At 42.4% G+C, this 18,170-nt stretch overlaps 1 protein-coding gene across 1 annotated transcript in view; it reads right to left on the reverse strand.

Annotated features, from left to right (window-relative positions):
- Positions 1 to 18,170, reverse strand: part of LOC121387390 (kalirin-like) — a 270,398-nt gene that overhangs the window by 205,805 nt on the left and 46,423 nt on the right. The window contains exons 17-20 of the mRNA XM_041518493.1: positions 16,434 to 16,549; positions 10,161 to 10,322; positions 8,536 to 8,718; positions 1,073 to 1,192 (exon numbers count right to left, since the gene is read on the reverse strand). Of these exons, the coding sequence (XP_041374427.1) occupies positions 1,073 to 1,192; positions 8,536 to 8,718; positions 10,161 to 10,322; positions 16,434 to 16,549 (581 nt within the window). The remainder of the gene's footprint in view (positions 1 to 1,072; positions 1,193 to 8,535; positions 8,719 to 10,160; positions 10,323 to 16,433; positions 16,550 to 18,170) is intronic.

An 18,170-nucleotide genomic window follows, 5' to 3' on the forward strand; every position in this document is an offset into this window, starting at 1 on the left:
ATTTTATTGTTATGTCATGCACTGTACAGTTCTAGGAGCTGGTGGATGTTTATTATTACTGTACAGGTGTCTACAGATGGGGTAATCAATCACAGAAACCAACTACGGGTGGTTGGTTGATTTTATTGTTATGTCATGCACTGTACAGTTCTAGGAGCTGGTGGGTATTTATTATTACTGTACAGGTGTCTACAGATGGGGTAATCACTCACAGAAACCAACTATGGGTGGTTGGTTGATTTTATTGTTATGTCATGCACTGTACAGTTCTAGGAGCTGGTGGGTGTTTATTATTACTGTACAGGTGTCTACAGATGGGGTAATCACTCACAGAAACCAACTATGGGTGGTTGGTTGATTTTATTGTTATGTCATGCACTGTACAGTTCTAGGAGCTGGTGGGTGTTTATTATTACTGTACAGGTGTCTACAGATGGGGTAATCACTCACAGAAACCAACTATGGGTGGTTGGTTGATTTTATTGTTATGTCATGCACTGTACAGTTCTAGGAGCTGGTGGGTGTTTACCATTGTACTGGTTTCTTCAGCTGAATTAATTACAGACTTCAAAACAAACAATTATACATTGTTAGTTAACTTTAATATTGTCAGGTACTGTAGAGTTCTCGAGTTGCTAGCTACTTACAATCACTGATGTGTTCTACTGGGGTAATTCCTGATTTAAAGAAACCAACAATGTGTTGTTAGTTGGCTTTATTGTCATTTTATGTTCTGAACAGTTCTAGAAGCTACTGGGTTATTATCACTTTACTGATGGATTCAGCTGTGTTAATTTCCAACTTTAAGAAACTCACTATGGGTGGTTGGTTGATTTTATTGTTATTTTATGTTCTGAACAGTTCTAGAAGCTACTGGGTTATTATCACTGTACTGATGGATTCAGCTGTGTTAATTTCCAACTTTAAGAAACTCACTATGGGTGGTTGGTTGATTTTATTGTCATGTCACATACTGTACAGTTCTAGGAGCTGTTCAGTGTTTTTTACCACTGTACTGGTATACCGAGCTGGGGCAATTACAGACTTTAAGAAACTAGCTATGACTACTTACCTCTATGGCCATCATAAACTGTTCGTGTTCTTTCTTCAACTGTTCAGCCTCCATCAGGGAATTGGGACACATGAAGCTAGCAGTCAACATGGACTCGCCATTACGCACCCAACAAATAACCTACAAGACAAAAAATTTTTTAAGTTTCTTTTGTTTAACAGCATCTCTAAAGTAGATCGATTTCTTAATCATCGGCCATTGGATGTAAAAAATTTGGTAATTCTATCATATAGTCTTAGAGAAGAAACCCTCTGGGCCAAATTTACGAAGCCTGTTTTTCTTAAACACAGGCGTTGAAGCATAGTAAATGTATGGAGTTACACGTGTGTAAGTCTAAAACAGGCTTTGTAAATTCGGCCCTCTATATTTTTCCATTAGTAACAGGGGATCTTTTATATGAACTATAACACATACATTATAGCACATACCACAGTCTTTGATATATTAGTTGTGGTGCACTGGCTGGAATGAGAAATAGCCCAATGGGCCCACCGACGTGTATTAATCCTAGACCAACCACACATCAAGTGATCACTTTAACACTGGGCTACATCCCACCTCTATCAGACACCAAGTGATCACTTTAACACTGGGCTATGTCGCACCTCTATCAGAGGCTACGTCCCACCTCTATCAGACGCCAAGTGATCACTTTAACACTGGGCTACGTCCCACCTCTATCAGACACCAAGTGATCACTTTAACACTGGGCTACGTCCCACCTCTATCAGACGCCAAGTGATCACTTTACCACTGGGCTACGTCCCACCTCTATCAGACACCAAGTGATCACTTTACCACTGGGCTACGTCCCACCTCTATCAGACACCAAGTGATCACTTTACCACTGGGCTACGTCCCACCTCTATCAGACACCAAGTGATCACTTTACCACTGGGCTACGTCCCACCTCTATCAGACACCAAGTGATCACTTTAACACTGGGCTACGTCCCACTTCTATCAGACACCAAGTGATCACTTTAACACTGGGCTACGTCCCACCTCTATCAGACACCAAGTGATCACTTTAACACTGGGCTACGTCCCACCTCTATCAGACACCAAGTGATCACTTTAACACTGGGCTACGTCCCACCTCTATCAGACGCCAAGTGATCACTTTAACACTGGGCTACGTCCCACTTCTATCAGACGCCAAGTGATCACTTTAACACTGGGCTACGTCCCACCTCTATCAGACGCCAAGTGATCACTTTAACACTGGGCTACGTCCCACCTCTATCAGACACCAAGTGATCACTTTAAATACGTCCCACCTCTATCAGACGCCAAGTGATCACTTTAACACTGGACTACGTCCCACCTCTATCAGACGCCAAGTGATCACTTTAACACTGGGCTACGTCCCACCTCTATCAGACGCCAAGTGATCACTTTACCACTGGGCTACGTCCCACCTCTATCAGACGCCAAGTGATCACTTTACCACTGGGCTACGTCCCACCTCTATCAGACGCCAAGTGATCACTTTTCCACTGGGCTACGTCCCACCTCTATCAGACGCCAAGTGATCACTTTACCACTGGGCTACGTCCCACCTCTATGAGACGCCAAGTGATCACTTTACCACTGGGCTACGTCCCACCTCTATGAGACGCCAAGTGATCACTTTACCACTGGGCTACGTCCCACCTCTATGAGACGCCAAGTGATCACTTTACCACTGGGCTACGTCCCACCTCTATGAGACGCCAAGTGATCACTTTACCACTGGGCTACGTCCCACCTCTATCAGACGCCAAGTGATCACTTTACCACTGGGCTACGTCCCACCTCTATCAGACGCCAAGTGATCACTTTACCACTGGGCTACGTCCCACCTCTATGAGACGCCAAGTGATCACTTTACCACTGGGCTACGTCCCACCTCTATCAGACGCCAAGTGATCACTTTGACACTGGGCTACGTCCCACCTCTATCAGACGCCAAGTGATCACTTTGACACTGGGCTACGTCCCACCTCTATCAGACGCCAAGTGATCACTTTGACACTGGGCTACGTCCCACCTCTATCAGACGCCAAGTGATCACTTTGACACTGGGCTACGTCCCACCTCTATCAGACGCCAAGTGATCACTTTGACACTGGGCTACGTCCCACCTCTATCAGACGCCAAGTGATCACTTTGACACTGGGCTACGTCCCACCTCTATCAGACGCCAAGTGATCACTTTGACACTGGGCTACGTCCCACCTCTATCAGACGCCAAGTGATCACTTTGACACTGGGCTACGTCCCACCTCTATCAGACGCCAAGTGATCACTTTACCACTGGGCTACGTCCCACCTCTATCAGACGCCAAGTGATCACTTTACCACTGGGCTACGTCACTTGGCTATGTCCCACCTCTATCAGACGCCAAGTGATCACTTTAACACTGGGCTACGTCCCACCTCTATCAGACGCCAAGTGATCACTTTACCACTGGGCTACGTCCCACCTCTATCAGACACCAAGTGATCACTTTACCACTGGGCTACGTCCCACCTCTATCAGACACCAAGTGATCACTTTAACACTGGGCTACGTCCCACCTCTATCAGACACCAAGTGATCACTTTAAATACGTCCCACCTCTATCAGACACCAAGTGATCACTTTAACACTGGGCTACATCCCACCTCTATCAGACACATAGTGATCACTTTAACATTGGGCTACGTCCCACCTCTATCAGACGCCAAGTGATCACTTTAACACTGGGCTACGTCCCACCTCTATCAGACGCCAAGTGATCACTTTAACACTGGGCTACGTCCCACCTCTATCAGACGCCAAGTGATCACTTTACCACTGGGCTACGTCCCACCTCTATCAGACGCCAAGTGATCACTTTACCACTGGGCTACGTCCCACCTCTATCAGACGCCAAGTGATCACTTTAACACTGGGCTACGTCCCACCTCTATCAGACGCCAAGTGATCACTTTAACACTGGGCTACGTCCCACCTCTATCAGACGCCAAGTGATCACTTTAACACTGGGCTACGTCCCACCTCTATCAGACGCCAAGTGATCACTTTAACACTGGGCTACGTCCCACCTCTATCAGACACCAAGTGATCACTTTAACACTGGGCTATGTCGCACCTCTATCAGAGGCTACGTCCCACCTCTATCAGACGCCAAGTGATCACTTTGACACTGGGCTACGTCCCACCTCTATCAGACGCCAAGTGATCACTTTCCCACTGGGCTACGTCCCACCTCTATCAGACGCCAAGTGATCACTTTCCCACTGGGCTACGTCCCACCTCTATCAGACGCCAAGTGATCACTTTACCACTGGGCTACGTCCCACCTCTATCAGACGCCAAGTGATCACTTTAACACTGGGCTACGTCCCACCTCTATCAGACACCAAGTGATCACTTTAACACTGGGCTACGTCCCACCTCTATCAGACACCAAGTGATCACTTTAACACTGGGCTATGTCGCACCTCTATCAGAGGCTACGTCCCACCTCTATCAGACGCCAAGTGATCACTTTGACACTGGACTACGTCCCACCTCTATCAGACGCCAAGTGATCACTTTCCCACTAGGCTACGTCCCACCTCTATCAGACGCCAAGTGATCACTTTCCCACTGGGCTACGTCCCACCTCTATCAGACGCCAAGTGATCACTTTACCACTGGGCTACGTCCCACCTCTATCAGACGCCAAGTGATCACTTTACCACTGGGCTACGTCCCACCTCTATCAGACGCCAAGTGATCACTTTAACACTGGGCTACGTCCCACCTCTATCAGACGCCAAGTGATCACTTTACCACTGGGCTACGTCCCACCTCTATCAGACACATAGTGATCAATAGTGATCACTTTAACATTGGGCTACGTCCCACCGCTATCAGACGCCAAGTGATCACTTTAACACTGGGCTACGTCCCACCTCTATCAGACGCCAAGTGATCACTTTAACACTGGGCTACGTCCCACCTCAATCAGACGCCAAGTGATCACTTTAACACTGGGCTACGTCCCACCTCTATCAGACACCAAGTGATCACTTTACCACTGGGCTACGTCCCACCTCTATCAGACGCCAAGTGATCACTTTACCACTGGGCTACGTCCCACCTCTATCAGACGCCAAGTGATCACTTTACCACTGGGCTACGTCACTTGGCTATGTCCCACCTCTATCAGACGCCAAGTGATCACTTTCCCACTGGGCTACGTCCCACCTCTATCAGACGCCAAGTGATCACTTTAACACTGGGCTACGTCCCACCTCTATCAGACGCCAAGTGATCACTTTAACACTGGGCTACGTCCCACCTCTATCAGACGCCAAGTGATCACTTTAACACTGGGCTACGTCCCACCTCTATCAGACGCCAAGTGATCACTTTAACACTGGGCTACGTCCCACCTCTATCAGACGCCAAGTGATCACTTTAACACTGGGCTACGTCCCACCTCTATCAGACACCAAGTGATCACTTTAACACTGGGCTACGTCCCACCTCGATCAGACACCAAGTGATCACTTTAACACTGGGCTACGTCCCACCTCTATCAGACACCAAGTGATCACTTTAACACTGGGCTACGTCCCACCTCTATCAGACACCAAGTGATCACTTTACCACTGGGCTACGTCCCACCTCTATCAGACACCAAGTGATCACTTTAACACTGGGCTACGTCGCACCTCTATCAGACACCAAGTGATCACTTTAACACTGGGCTACGTCCCACCTCTATCAGACACCAAGTGATCACTTTAACACTGGGCTATGTCGCACCTCTATCAGAGGCTACGTCCCACCTCTATCAGACGCCAAGTGATCACTTTGACACTGGACTACGTCCCACCTCTATCAGACGCCAAGTGATCACTTTCCCACTAGGCACTAGGCTACGTCCCACCTCTATCAGACGCCAAGTGATCACTTTCCCACTGGGCTACGTCCCACCTCTATCAGACGCCAAGTGATCACTTTACCACTGGGCTACGTCCCACCTCTATCAGACGCCAAGTGATCACTTTACCACTGGGCTACGTCCCACCTCTATCAGACGCCAAGTGATCACTTTAACACTGGGCTACGTCCCACCTCTATCAGACGCCAAGTGATCACTTTACCACTGGGCTACGTCCCACCTCTATCAGACACATAGTGATCAATAGTGATCACTTTAACATTGGGCTACGTCCCACCGCTATCAGACGCCAAGTGATCACTTTAACACTGGGCTACGTCCCACCTCTATCAGACGCCAAGTGATCACTTTAACACTGGGCTACGTCCCACCTCAATCAGACGCCAAGTGATCACTTTAACACTGGGCTACGTCCCACCTCTATCAGACACCAAGTGATCACTTTACCACTGGGCTACGTCCCACCTCTATCAGACGCCAAGTGATCACTTTACCACTGGGCTACGTCCCACCTCTATCAGACGCCAAGTGATCACTTTACCACTGGGCTACGTCACTTGGCTATGTCCCACCTCTATCAGACGCCAAGTGATCACTTTCCCACTGGGCTACGTCCCACCTCTATCAGACGCCAAGTGATCACTTTAACACTGGGCTACGTCCCACCTCTATCAGACGCCAAGTGATCACTTTAACACTGGGCTACGTCCCACCTCTATCAGACGCCAAGTGATCACTTTAACACTGGGCTACGTCCCACCTCTATCAGACGCCAAGTGATCACTTTAACACTGGGCTACGTCCCACCTCTATCAGACACCAAGTGATCACTTTAACACTGGGCTACGTCCCACCTCGATCAGACACCAAGTGATCACTTTAACACTGGGCTACGTCCCACCTCTATCAGACACCAAGTGATCACTTTAACACTGGGCTACGTCCCACCTCTATCAGACACCAAGTGATCACTTTACCACTGGGCTACGTCCCACCTCTATCAGACACCAAGTGATCACTTTAACACTGGGCTACGTCGCACCTCTATCAGACACCAAGTGATCACTTTAACACTGGGCTACGTCGCACCTCTATCAGACACCAAGTGATCACTTTAACACTGGGCTACGTCCCACCTCTATCAGACACCAAGTGATCACTTTAACACTGGGCTACGTCCCACCTCTATCAGACACAAAGTGATCACTTTAACACTGGGCTACGTCCCACCTCTATCAGACACCAAGTGATCACTTTAACACTGGGCTACGTCCCACCTCTATCAGACACCAAGTGATCACTTTAACACTGGGCTACGTCCCACCTCTATCAGACACAAAGTGATCACTTTAACACTGGGCTACGTCCCACCTCGATCAGACACCAAGTGATCACTTTAACACTGGGCTACGTCCCACCTCTATCAGACACCAAGTGATCACTTTAACACTGGGCTACGTCCCACCTCTATCAGACACCAAGTGATCACTTTAACACTGGGCTATGTTCTGCTCCCTTTAAGACAAAATCAGGCACTGAATTCTTCTAAGATACCATCTCACTGAGTCATAATCTTACACATCCGACCTACAATTTAGGCTATGCACACAGTATCCTGGTAAATTTGTATCCTGAATAATGCTTGCATTATTTTGGGGTTTTTTTTTTACTGCATGTTAATATTGAGAATCAGCTGGAGGTTCGTCATTGATCACAGGTCTGCACCAAACAAACAACTTTTGATCAAGTAATTGGTTACAAGATCATTATGTCACCTTCAACACCTATTCAATGTCTGCTTGTTTATACATGAACACAAACCAGATCAGATTTCACATACATTTTATCATCTGAAATGTCATTCTGCACGACAATCGATAACTAATGTTTTTAATTGATTAACACACATTGCTAGAATGTAACCAATATATACCGAATCAATGAAAAACAACTACTACAAGTACATCATTGGGAAATATATACAATTATAACCTTAAATTAATATTCTCAAACAATTAAAAGGTTTTTTCTAGTGGTGAGGGGTTCCAAGACATTCCAATCCCAGATGGGTCCTACTAAAGAGTTAAAGGTTAAATAACCAAAACCACAATGTTAATTTACAATGATCATATTTCCTATTAATATTTTTGCAGTCATAGATATATTCATAGTCTCTCAGTCTTTCTCTGTCCGTTTCTTTCTTTCTCTCTCCGTGTGTGTCTGTCTCCCTCTTTATCTGTCTCTCTGTCCATCTGTTTGTGTCTCTCTCTGTCAGTCTCCCTCTCTGTCTCTGACTGTTTCTGTCTCTCTAATTCTGTTTCTGTCTCTCTCTTCTGGTTTCTTCCTGTCTCCCTCCCTCTCATTCATTCTCTCATCCCCTCTCTCCCCCCCCCCCTCCCTCCACCATCCTTCTCCCTCTCTTTTTAAAATACAACTCTTGTTACCTTTGCATATAGGTCATTGTTACACATGATTCGCCTGACTGCACTTATTTCATTAATTTGAGAAAATCTGATGTCTAATATCACCCAATGCTTACCTGTCTAGCCTCTATCTCAAAGTTACGTAGCTGTACACACTGTTCCAGTCGGATGCGTTTCTGCTCAGCGAAGTTCTCAAGGTCGATCTGTCGCTCATGGAGATACTCTAACAAAACCTGGATCCTCGTCTGGGCGTCGTACTGGGAATCTGACATCAACTTCACACCGGAACTCTCCGTCAACTGGGAAACACAAAACACACATACACAGGAATGAGAATTCGCCACGGTTTACCCAGTTTTGGGGGCCGCCAGGACCATTCCTGCAATTCATGCACATCCTAGGACATCTCAAAATGCCATTATAGGACGGGGTAAGGTTTGGGCTACTACCAACCACCCTGGTTAATTTTTCTTCCATTATGCTTGCACCAAGTGAAGCGTAGTCTTGAGGTTTATCTCCCATCCCTGCCCCACTCAGTTGCCGTACGCTGCTGTCTCACAGTTATCCTCTCTTTTGGCTCCGACCTTTTCCCATACCTGACATACAGCTGACTTTACGAAGCCTGGGTTTTGTTTCATAAACATCAGGGTTTGAATTTCACTATGGCAACTATGGCGAGTGCCCTCCATACCCTGCCGTTGTGAATGAAACATCGGACATCGTTGATAGCAAGAAAAATGCTATGGTGCTCTACCTAATTTGCCACTGAGCTCTTCCCATACATTCCATGTATATGTAAGAAGGAAGGAAATGTTTTATTTAACGACGCACTCAACACATTTCAGTTACAGTTATATGGCGTCAGACATATGGTTAGGACCACACAGATATTGAGAGAGGAAACCCACTGTCGCCACTTCATGGGCTACTCGTTTTCATTAGTAACAAGGGATCTTTTACATGCACCATTCCACAGACAGGGTAGTACATACCATGGCCTTTGATATGCCAGTCGTGGTGTACTGGCTGGAACGACAAATAGCCTAATGGGCCCACCGACGGGGATCGATCCCAGACCGACCGCACATCGAGCAAGCGCTTTTCCACTGGGCTGCATCCCACCCCGTATATGTAAGAAGTAGTAAAATTATCATGATTAATACAACAAATGGCATCTGAATCCAATAAACTGCATGGAGTAGAGCTCCAAGTCATTAGGGTGAAATAATTTTTGTCCAAGAAACCTTGATAGAAAAAGTAAGTTGCTTTTGTGCACATCTTTTGAAGGAAATGTTGAATTGGTGCCCCTCCAACTTGCCTTGCTGCCTATACGTCTGTTATAAAACTGAAGGCAACACTTGCTGTGCCAAACTAAAATATAAATTTGACCCTTCAAACATGGGTGTTTGAACATTGTAAATGTATGTAATTATAGGCACGTAATACAAAACCAGGCTTATAAATTCGGCCCACAAAATTTACAACACTTTACTTACATTCTATTATATCATACATAAATCATACGGAAAAATAACTGATAATAAAAGTCATTATTCGTATAGTGAAACTCCTCTAAATTGTACACCCTCGGCACCAAGTAAAACGTCTGGTTTTAAGAGGCATCCCATTTAGAGAGGTTCTCTCATGTACAGATATTTAAAAAAGGACCATGAAAAATGTCCGGTTTTGAGGGAATTCTGGTTTACAAAGGGTCCGGTTTGAGAGGTTTCACTGTACATACCTGGCAGAGTTCCTGTCCACGCTGCAGCACCTCGAACGTGCAGTTCTGCATGTGCAGCACACTGTCGTTGTGCATCTGTAACAACTGCTCCGCCTTCGCCCCATCCGTCACCATCTCCATGTGCTGCAGCTCCTCCGCCCACAGCTCCAGCTGGGAGGAAACCTGACACAGAACAAACAAAATGGAGGATCGTTCACTATTTTACAGTAGCTCCTCTTACAGAGCTCCAGCTGGGAGGAAACCCAACACAGAAGAAACAAAATGAAGGAACATTCACTATTTTAGGTCTCATTACACAGATCACTTCTGGGTGAGAGTTCATTTATCACGGTCCACTATAGTTCCTAATTGTGACACATGTTATGGTTCACATATTCACTTCTAGGAAATGGTGAAGAATTAAAACAATATGTATGTTTAATGGTGTTTAATGGTAAGCCTTCTGGCTGTATTTTGCCTATGTTATTTTGTAATATTGTGCATCGAGCTTTTGGGACCTGAGTGTATAGCGCAAGAGACAGCCGGAGTGAATCGGTTAATGAACCACCTGTTCGGACCGGTACTACAGCCAGATGTGGTCATACAGCAAAAAACTGAGACGGAAATGTTCCCAATTTTGGAGTGAAAATAAATGCTTATGTTGGTGTATGTTGTTAGTGCCAACAAGATCTATTGGCAATCTTCGTTTGAAGTTGGGCAATTTAACATGGGTTTTAATGGCAGATGACATCTGTGTAGTGAGACCTTAGAGTAATTTTCCGCCCACAACTCCAGCTGGGAGGAAACCTAACATACCTAATAGAAATAAAATGGAAGATCGTTCACTATGTTTAATTACTGTAACTCCTCTTACAGAGCTCCATCTAGGAGGAAACCTAACACAGAAGTAACCAAATCAAGGAGCATTCACTATTATTAAAGTAATTCCTCCACCCACAGCTCCAGCTGGGAGGAAACTTAATACAGAAAAAACAAAATGGACGATTGTTCACTACTTTTAATTACTGTAACTTCTCTTACAGAGCTCCAGCTGGGAGGAAACCTAACACAGAACAAATAAAATGGAGGATCGTTCACTATGTTTTATTACTGTAACCCCTCTAGTTGGGAGGAATGCTACAAACACAGAATAAATAAAATTGATGATTCTTCATTCATTATTTTAATTACTGTAACTTGTCTAGCTAGGACGCACCTACAAACACAGAATAAACAAAATGAACGATTCTTTACCATCTTTAATTACACTCTAATTCTGTTTCCAAAGTCATATCATCACACAACACAGAGTCAAAATAAAAGTTTGCGATAAGGAGGAACGCCTGTTTCCAGGACAACACATCCACCTCACCTCATCTGTAGAACTGTCACTGCCAACAATGGCTAGAAAAATCTAAAAATCTAATCCTGAACAAGACAGAGCCCAATGAAAACTTCGATAGTTTGTCTTACAAAGACACATATATGTGTAAAGCGGCATTCTCATTACACAATTTGTAGCGACTCGAATCGTGTATGTGAGAAGACGTTACATGACGTCAAACAAAGCTCGTCAGTTTAAAAATATTTTGTGGGAAATGTAAGTACATGCAAATATCCACTGAAATAAAGAAAATATGAATGTAGACAATTTAATGATGGTATTAACAGTTATTGACCACATCTGGACAATAACAGGTTTTATGAACCCATGAAATCTGGATATTTTGACATATTTATAAGCAAACCAAAAAACCCAGAGGTGACAAAAATGAACGGTTGAACTTTAATGTGATTTGACTGGCTAAGAGCTTACGATTTGTCATGAGAAATAGGACATGTTCTAATCGGTACAATTCCGACACGACTTATCGTATACAACTAAAGTCGATCCGAGTTAGGTGTTCTTACAGTACGATTCGATCGCATGCGACAAGTCAGTGTGATTAATCACATAATGAGAACGTTGCTTAAGCAATGATACATTCCTATCATAAAATATTCCCGCTGTAATGTAATTTTAATGCTGCAGAAATGTTAGGTTTCAATCATTTGTTCAGTTCAAACATTAGGCTTCGGGTTAGTTTTAAACTTAGAATACAACCCCTGCAATTGCCCATGGCAATCAACAATGCCATGGAGATTGTCGTGGAGTTTTTAATTCTTCACAACACTTTTTTTTACCTTGGATTATATTCAGGGTCTTTAGCAATGGTATGTTTTTCTGCTGTGGGCATTTCCTCAATAGACCTCTTTCACATTCCACTGCACATGTGCCTGTTGCGGGGTAACTCGAGGACGCAAAACCGCAAACTCATGCGAGATCTCGCAAAAATAGACCTGTGGACAAGTTGGGGGGCATAGACAATGGGAGGCCACGCAATAGAAATGTGAATATCTCCATGATTAATTATTCTATCAGTAGGGAACCCGAAAATTCTGTCGACATCCAACAAGACTTATTGGAGATATTTGTGAATTATTGCTTATCACGAAATAAAAAATATTTTGTTGTTAATGCCCGACAAACCATCAGTTCGGATTAGTACGCAATAAATATCTGATATGGGCTGAAATAATATTAATGTGTGCACGCGTGTATGTATGCAGATATTTATTGTATTTAACATAATTTAAATATTTATAAAGCATTATACAGATAAATACATTCAGGATTCTTGTCGGGATTTCTTTTCATCAAGTTATTTAAAATTTTGTTCGGTATTTGGAATAAAATTAAATGATACAGATGAAAGTTAAGCTATGGTATATAAAACATTAGAATCAGGCCCATAGGAACAATATCTAGAGTTGGGGGAGGGGAGGAGGCACAATCTGTAACTGTATTGCATATACAGCTATTTAAATTCGAAGCAAGATGTAAGTTACAGGATGGTCTCTTTATTATAAATTCATGAGGGTTTATTATGCGCAGTCATAAGGTACATCGTTTGAATGTTTGAAGCAAACTTATCAAGTACCATGTCAGGCCCGTAACCCGAGGGGATCGGGGGTATCGGACGATCCCCTCACGCAGGATTGAGTGTTCCGCTCAAATGAAAAACAAATTCAGATTTTACATATAATAGCCCTTGTCCTCAAATGACTGGGATAACGTAACAAGAACGTCTGTCTGAGGTTCCATTTGCTGAAAGTTTGATCCTCCTCAGTGGGCCCATTTAATTATTTCCTGTCCCAACCAATGATCCATCAAAGGACGTCGTGTATGCTATCCTGTTTGTGGGATGTGAGAAGTATGCCATGTATCATTTATTATAAATACATTGGTACGACTGAAAACAAACAGTTTCTTGTCATGGTTCTGTGACCAGGCCATTTTACATGCATAACACAACTTAATGCAACTTCTTAACGTATATTTCGAACAAAAGATTGTGTATTATTCTGGAGTGTACCGGTGTCATCTTATTGTTTGGCAAGGGGTTCTATATATATATATTTGGGGAAACCTCCTCTCCCCCCCCCCCCTCCCCCATCTATGGCTCCGTGCCGTTGGCATTCGCGTTCAATGAGTTCCGTTTACATGAAATTTCTACACACACACACACACACACACACACCCCCGCCGCTAATCATGCTGACTATGGGCCTGAAGTTATATACACTATTCATAAGTTAGACCAAACATCAAATTAGGATCGTATTGGGTTGCATGGGTCTACCATTTTGGAAAAGTTGCTGCACTTTGTTATACATGTATAATCATGTTAAGTTATAAAAATGTGTGATACTTGCATACCATATCGATATATAGGACTTGTAAATGTGTATCAAAGTGCTGATGGTATCACTAACGATCTCGACCAATGTTCTCAGGTACAAAATACAAAATAGTAACCAAACACTATTGTACATACAGCTATATGTTTACTTAAGAATTGACCGCAATTATTTTGATGTGCACACTGTATGATCCCGCGTAGCACATAATTTTTTCGGTTCATACTTGCATGAACCAAAATATAATTGCGGTCAAATCTTAAAATTAAATTTATATGCATATTTCAACAATACATAACTGAATTTATTTTGTTTAGCTTTAAATACGCCTGTAGTATTGTTTGTGTAAACTTCATTGATACTTATGTCGCATAAGAATGCAAACGTTCATTCACTATTATTTGAATTTTTTGTAAATGACGTCATTTCCTCTAGCTGCTGTGCATTTTTACGGATCATTTAGTTATATTGGAAGGAATTGTCCTATTTGTGTTTAGTTTATATTTTATGAAAGTGAATAAAGGGAACGTGTCTTTATGCTGTCGGTGGCACAGTTTAATTTTCGCCAACAGCTGTTGAACATCGCTTACAAGTAAGTTACAGAAGTGAAGTTTCCTACATGATTTCTTTGGCCAACAACCGAGTCTCATGTCATGATTAGCGAAGAGGTTTTTTTTAATATGATTGCCAAAATAATCCGGCTTGTTGCACAAAAGTAGTATGAGTCGGGGGGTGGGGTGGGGGGGTGGGGGGTGGGGGTAGTAGGTGTGGCTTAATTTTTTTGAGTTCATCGAGATATGAACGAAAAAAAGTAAGCACTTCTGGACCAATCAGATTGCCGTAAAGTGTATAGACACAAAGAAAATTTAATTATTTCAAACTGATCTTCATGTGAAGAAGATGTCATCTTCTAAATTCTTCAAAACAAACAACGCAAAACAGCAAGTCAACTTTTACTTCCATATTTACATGTAATGTCAAACTTTGAGCAGCGTTTACTCGGTTTCTGACATCATACTAAGTTGTAGGTTTTCGCGTGTGATGGCTCACATATGTTTTAAAACTTCGTAAATATCAGATATTATTTAAGTGAAGTTGTATGTATCTGATATAAATGATAGGGAAAATAAAATAAAATAAAATAAAATAATAAATAAAATAAGATAAATAAATAAGTAAATAAATAAAAGTAAAGTAAAGTTTGTTTTATTTAACGACGCCGCTAGAGCACATTGATTTTTTATCTTATCATCGGCTATTGGACATCAAACATATGGTCATTCTGACACTGTTTTTAGAGGAAACCCGCTGTCGCCACATAGGCTACTCTTTTTACGACAGGCAGCAAGGGATCTTTTATTTGCGCTTCCCACAGGCAGGATAGCACAAACCATGGCCTTTGTTGAACCAGTTATGGATCACTGGTCGGTGCAAGTGGTTTACACCTACCCATTGAGCCTTGCGGAGCACTCACTCAGGGTTTGGAGTCGGTATCTCGATTAAAAATCCCATGCCTCGACTGGGATCCGAACCCAGTACCTACCAGCCTGTAGACCGATGGCCTGCCACGACGCCACCGAGGCCGGTCAAGTAAATAAATAAATACATAAATAAATAATTTGTGGATAGACATGTAACATTGATTAGTAGTTGTACAACTGTCTTTTTTTAATGAAACGATAAGGGGAAAATAGAGCTGTGATAAAGGTGTATGTGAGTTTGGGGTTTTGTTGGGTTTTTTAGGGGGAAGGGAGACATATTTTATTTAATTTTAAATACTGATACATGTGGAGAATTAAACATCACTGGAAATCCGCTTGAGTATTTAACTATAATTCTAATTGTTAAAAGTCAAAAACACATTCCATTAAAGTTAATTTTATTGTAATATTGTATTAATTTTTTAATTTTGCGTTGTTAAAATACCCTTGACAGGCAGCTCCAGAGACTTCGTTTAAGTTAATGTTTCACTACTTTTGGTCTTAAACCATTCCAATGTAAACTTTAGTAGACCGTTTTTCGCAGCCATTTTAACATCTTATACGATATATGTACGTTAGTCGCTAGACATTCACAGCTCCTATGAAGCTACTCACGACGCTCATGACAACTGTCGATCATGCCCCTCAATTTGCATATAGCTTCGATACCGTCCAATTTGGCAATGGACGGTACTCTTCGCGCACATGCGTAATGGGAATGTGAAAGAGGTCTATTGTAGGGGTTGGAATAACATTCTGGATTATCTTATATTGTTCAGGGGTGGGAATTGGTGAACTGTAAAAAAGAAGAAATCTAGAGAGGTCCTGGAAATTCTTGAAAACCTAGGTTAAATCTGTGCCATCTGACACATTTTGGAGGAAAGGACGATTAAAATGCAAGGAAAACAGCTGATCCGAGGAGAATTCCCACCCCTGATTGTTAGATATAACATGTGGCACAATATACTGCCAGGTCGACCGTATACATTACGACATAAGCACACTAGCATTTTGCCACACATTGCATGGTCTAAAATGTAAGAAACACCCAGTAGTTTTTTCCCGTTCTTACCTCGAGAGCATCACGTTCAAAGATGCGCAGCTGTAAACACAGATCTAGTTTGAGTTTCCTCGCCGCCCACAGATCCTCCAGCTGACTACGACTCTCATTCAACTGGTGCAGAACACCTGGTTAAAAACGAAAGTTAAATGCACTGAATTAAAATATGGTTCTGGATGACTTTAAAATATACTTCTTTAGAGGAAGGGTTGGGACGTAGCCCAGTGGTAAGGCACTCGCTTGATGTGCGGTCAGTCTAGGATCGATGCCCCTCAGAGGGCCCATTGGGTTATTTCTTGTTCCAGCGAGTGCACCACCAAAGGCTTTGGTATGTGCTATCCTGTCTGTTGGATGGTGCATATAAAAGATCCCTTGTTACTAATAGAAAAATGCAGTGGGTTTCCTCTCTAGGACTAATGTCAAAATTACTAAATGTTTGACATCCAATAGTTGATGCTTTATAAATCAATGTGCTCTAGTGGTGTCATTAAACAGACAAACTTCTTTTTTAAATATACTTCTTTAGAGGAAAATTCTGATTAGGTTTTCTTCACCATCCAAACAAGTGTTCCATGATTTGGTATATTAAAGGTTGTGGTATGTGCTGTCCTGTCTATGGAAAAGTGCATATAAAAGATCCTTTGTTGCTGATGGTAAAATGTAATGGGTTTCACTTAAGAATAGAGTACTATGTCACAATTATCAAAAGTCTGACACAGCCGATAATTTATAAATCAATGTACTCTCGTGGTGTCGTTAAACCAAACAAAAATTAATTTTTAACTGTCAATAAACTCCATATAATACCATGTTAAATGTGTCCTTAGTGCAGGTAAACATTGGAGAGGCAAACATGCATTTTTGGTCTGAATGGGTGTCCTGCATATTAAGGTGGCTGCTATACAGGTGTTTCTACAGTGCCCTGTATATAAATGCAGTACTACACAAGTTGCCCTATTACATACATGTACAGATGGTTGTTATATTAAGGGTCATTCAGTGCAAACTCAACCAGAGGTTCCCGGGTCACCATATAAATAATGGACGCATGCAAAATTTTAGGGTCAAATTCTAATTAGTTTTGAAATTATGGTTGAGCAAATATGGGGCCCGTTGTCCCATTTTTGACATTTGCGACTGTGTCATGTGATTTCGGGCACCTTTTGAATGCTAATAACTTAATTCATTATAAAGATATCAAGCTGCAATTTGCTATATTAGCTAATTCATACCTGGAGAATCTATAATTGTACTCATTGTGTACATATCTGTCATAGTTTCTGACCTAGAGACCCCTAAAGTTTAGTTTTTTATCATTCAGAAATGATATTTGTTATATTTTGGGGTCTATTACTCCCTGATTATTTATCACAGATACAAACTGTTATTTGATTTGAAGTATATACCTATAGATGTTTCTTTATGAGAAAGCTTATCTGAATCAAATGAAATATTAATGTGTAGTTAGGGTCCAACGTTGAGAAAAAAATATAAAATGTGAAAAACATATCTGCATACCAGAGGTGGTTTGACCACTTGGGCAATTATCCAGCACCATAAGCTTTTAATATGATTAACTAATACATATTTGGTTTGTATGTACCAAATTTAAACTTTGTAGCTCAACTCCTTTATAGGTACATGTAAATGAACCTTTTTTTAAATATTGGTAAATATCCCCTCGGGATGAGTCATTTTTCATACAATGTCACTACTCTATCGACATCATTTTTAGGGCTGTAGATTTAA

Source organism: Gigantopelta aegis, chromosome 13 (genome assembly GCF_016097555.1).
Source record: "Gigantopelta aegis isolate Gae_Host chromosome 13, Gae_host_genome, whole genome shotgun sequence".
Classification (NCBI taxonomy): domain Eukaryota; kingdom Metazoa; phylum Mollusca; class Gastropoda; order Neomphalida; family Peltospiridae; genus Gigantopelta; species Gigantopelta aegis.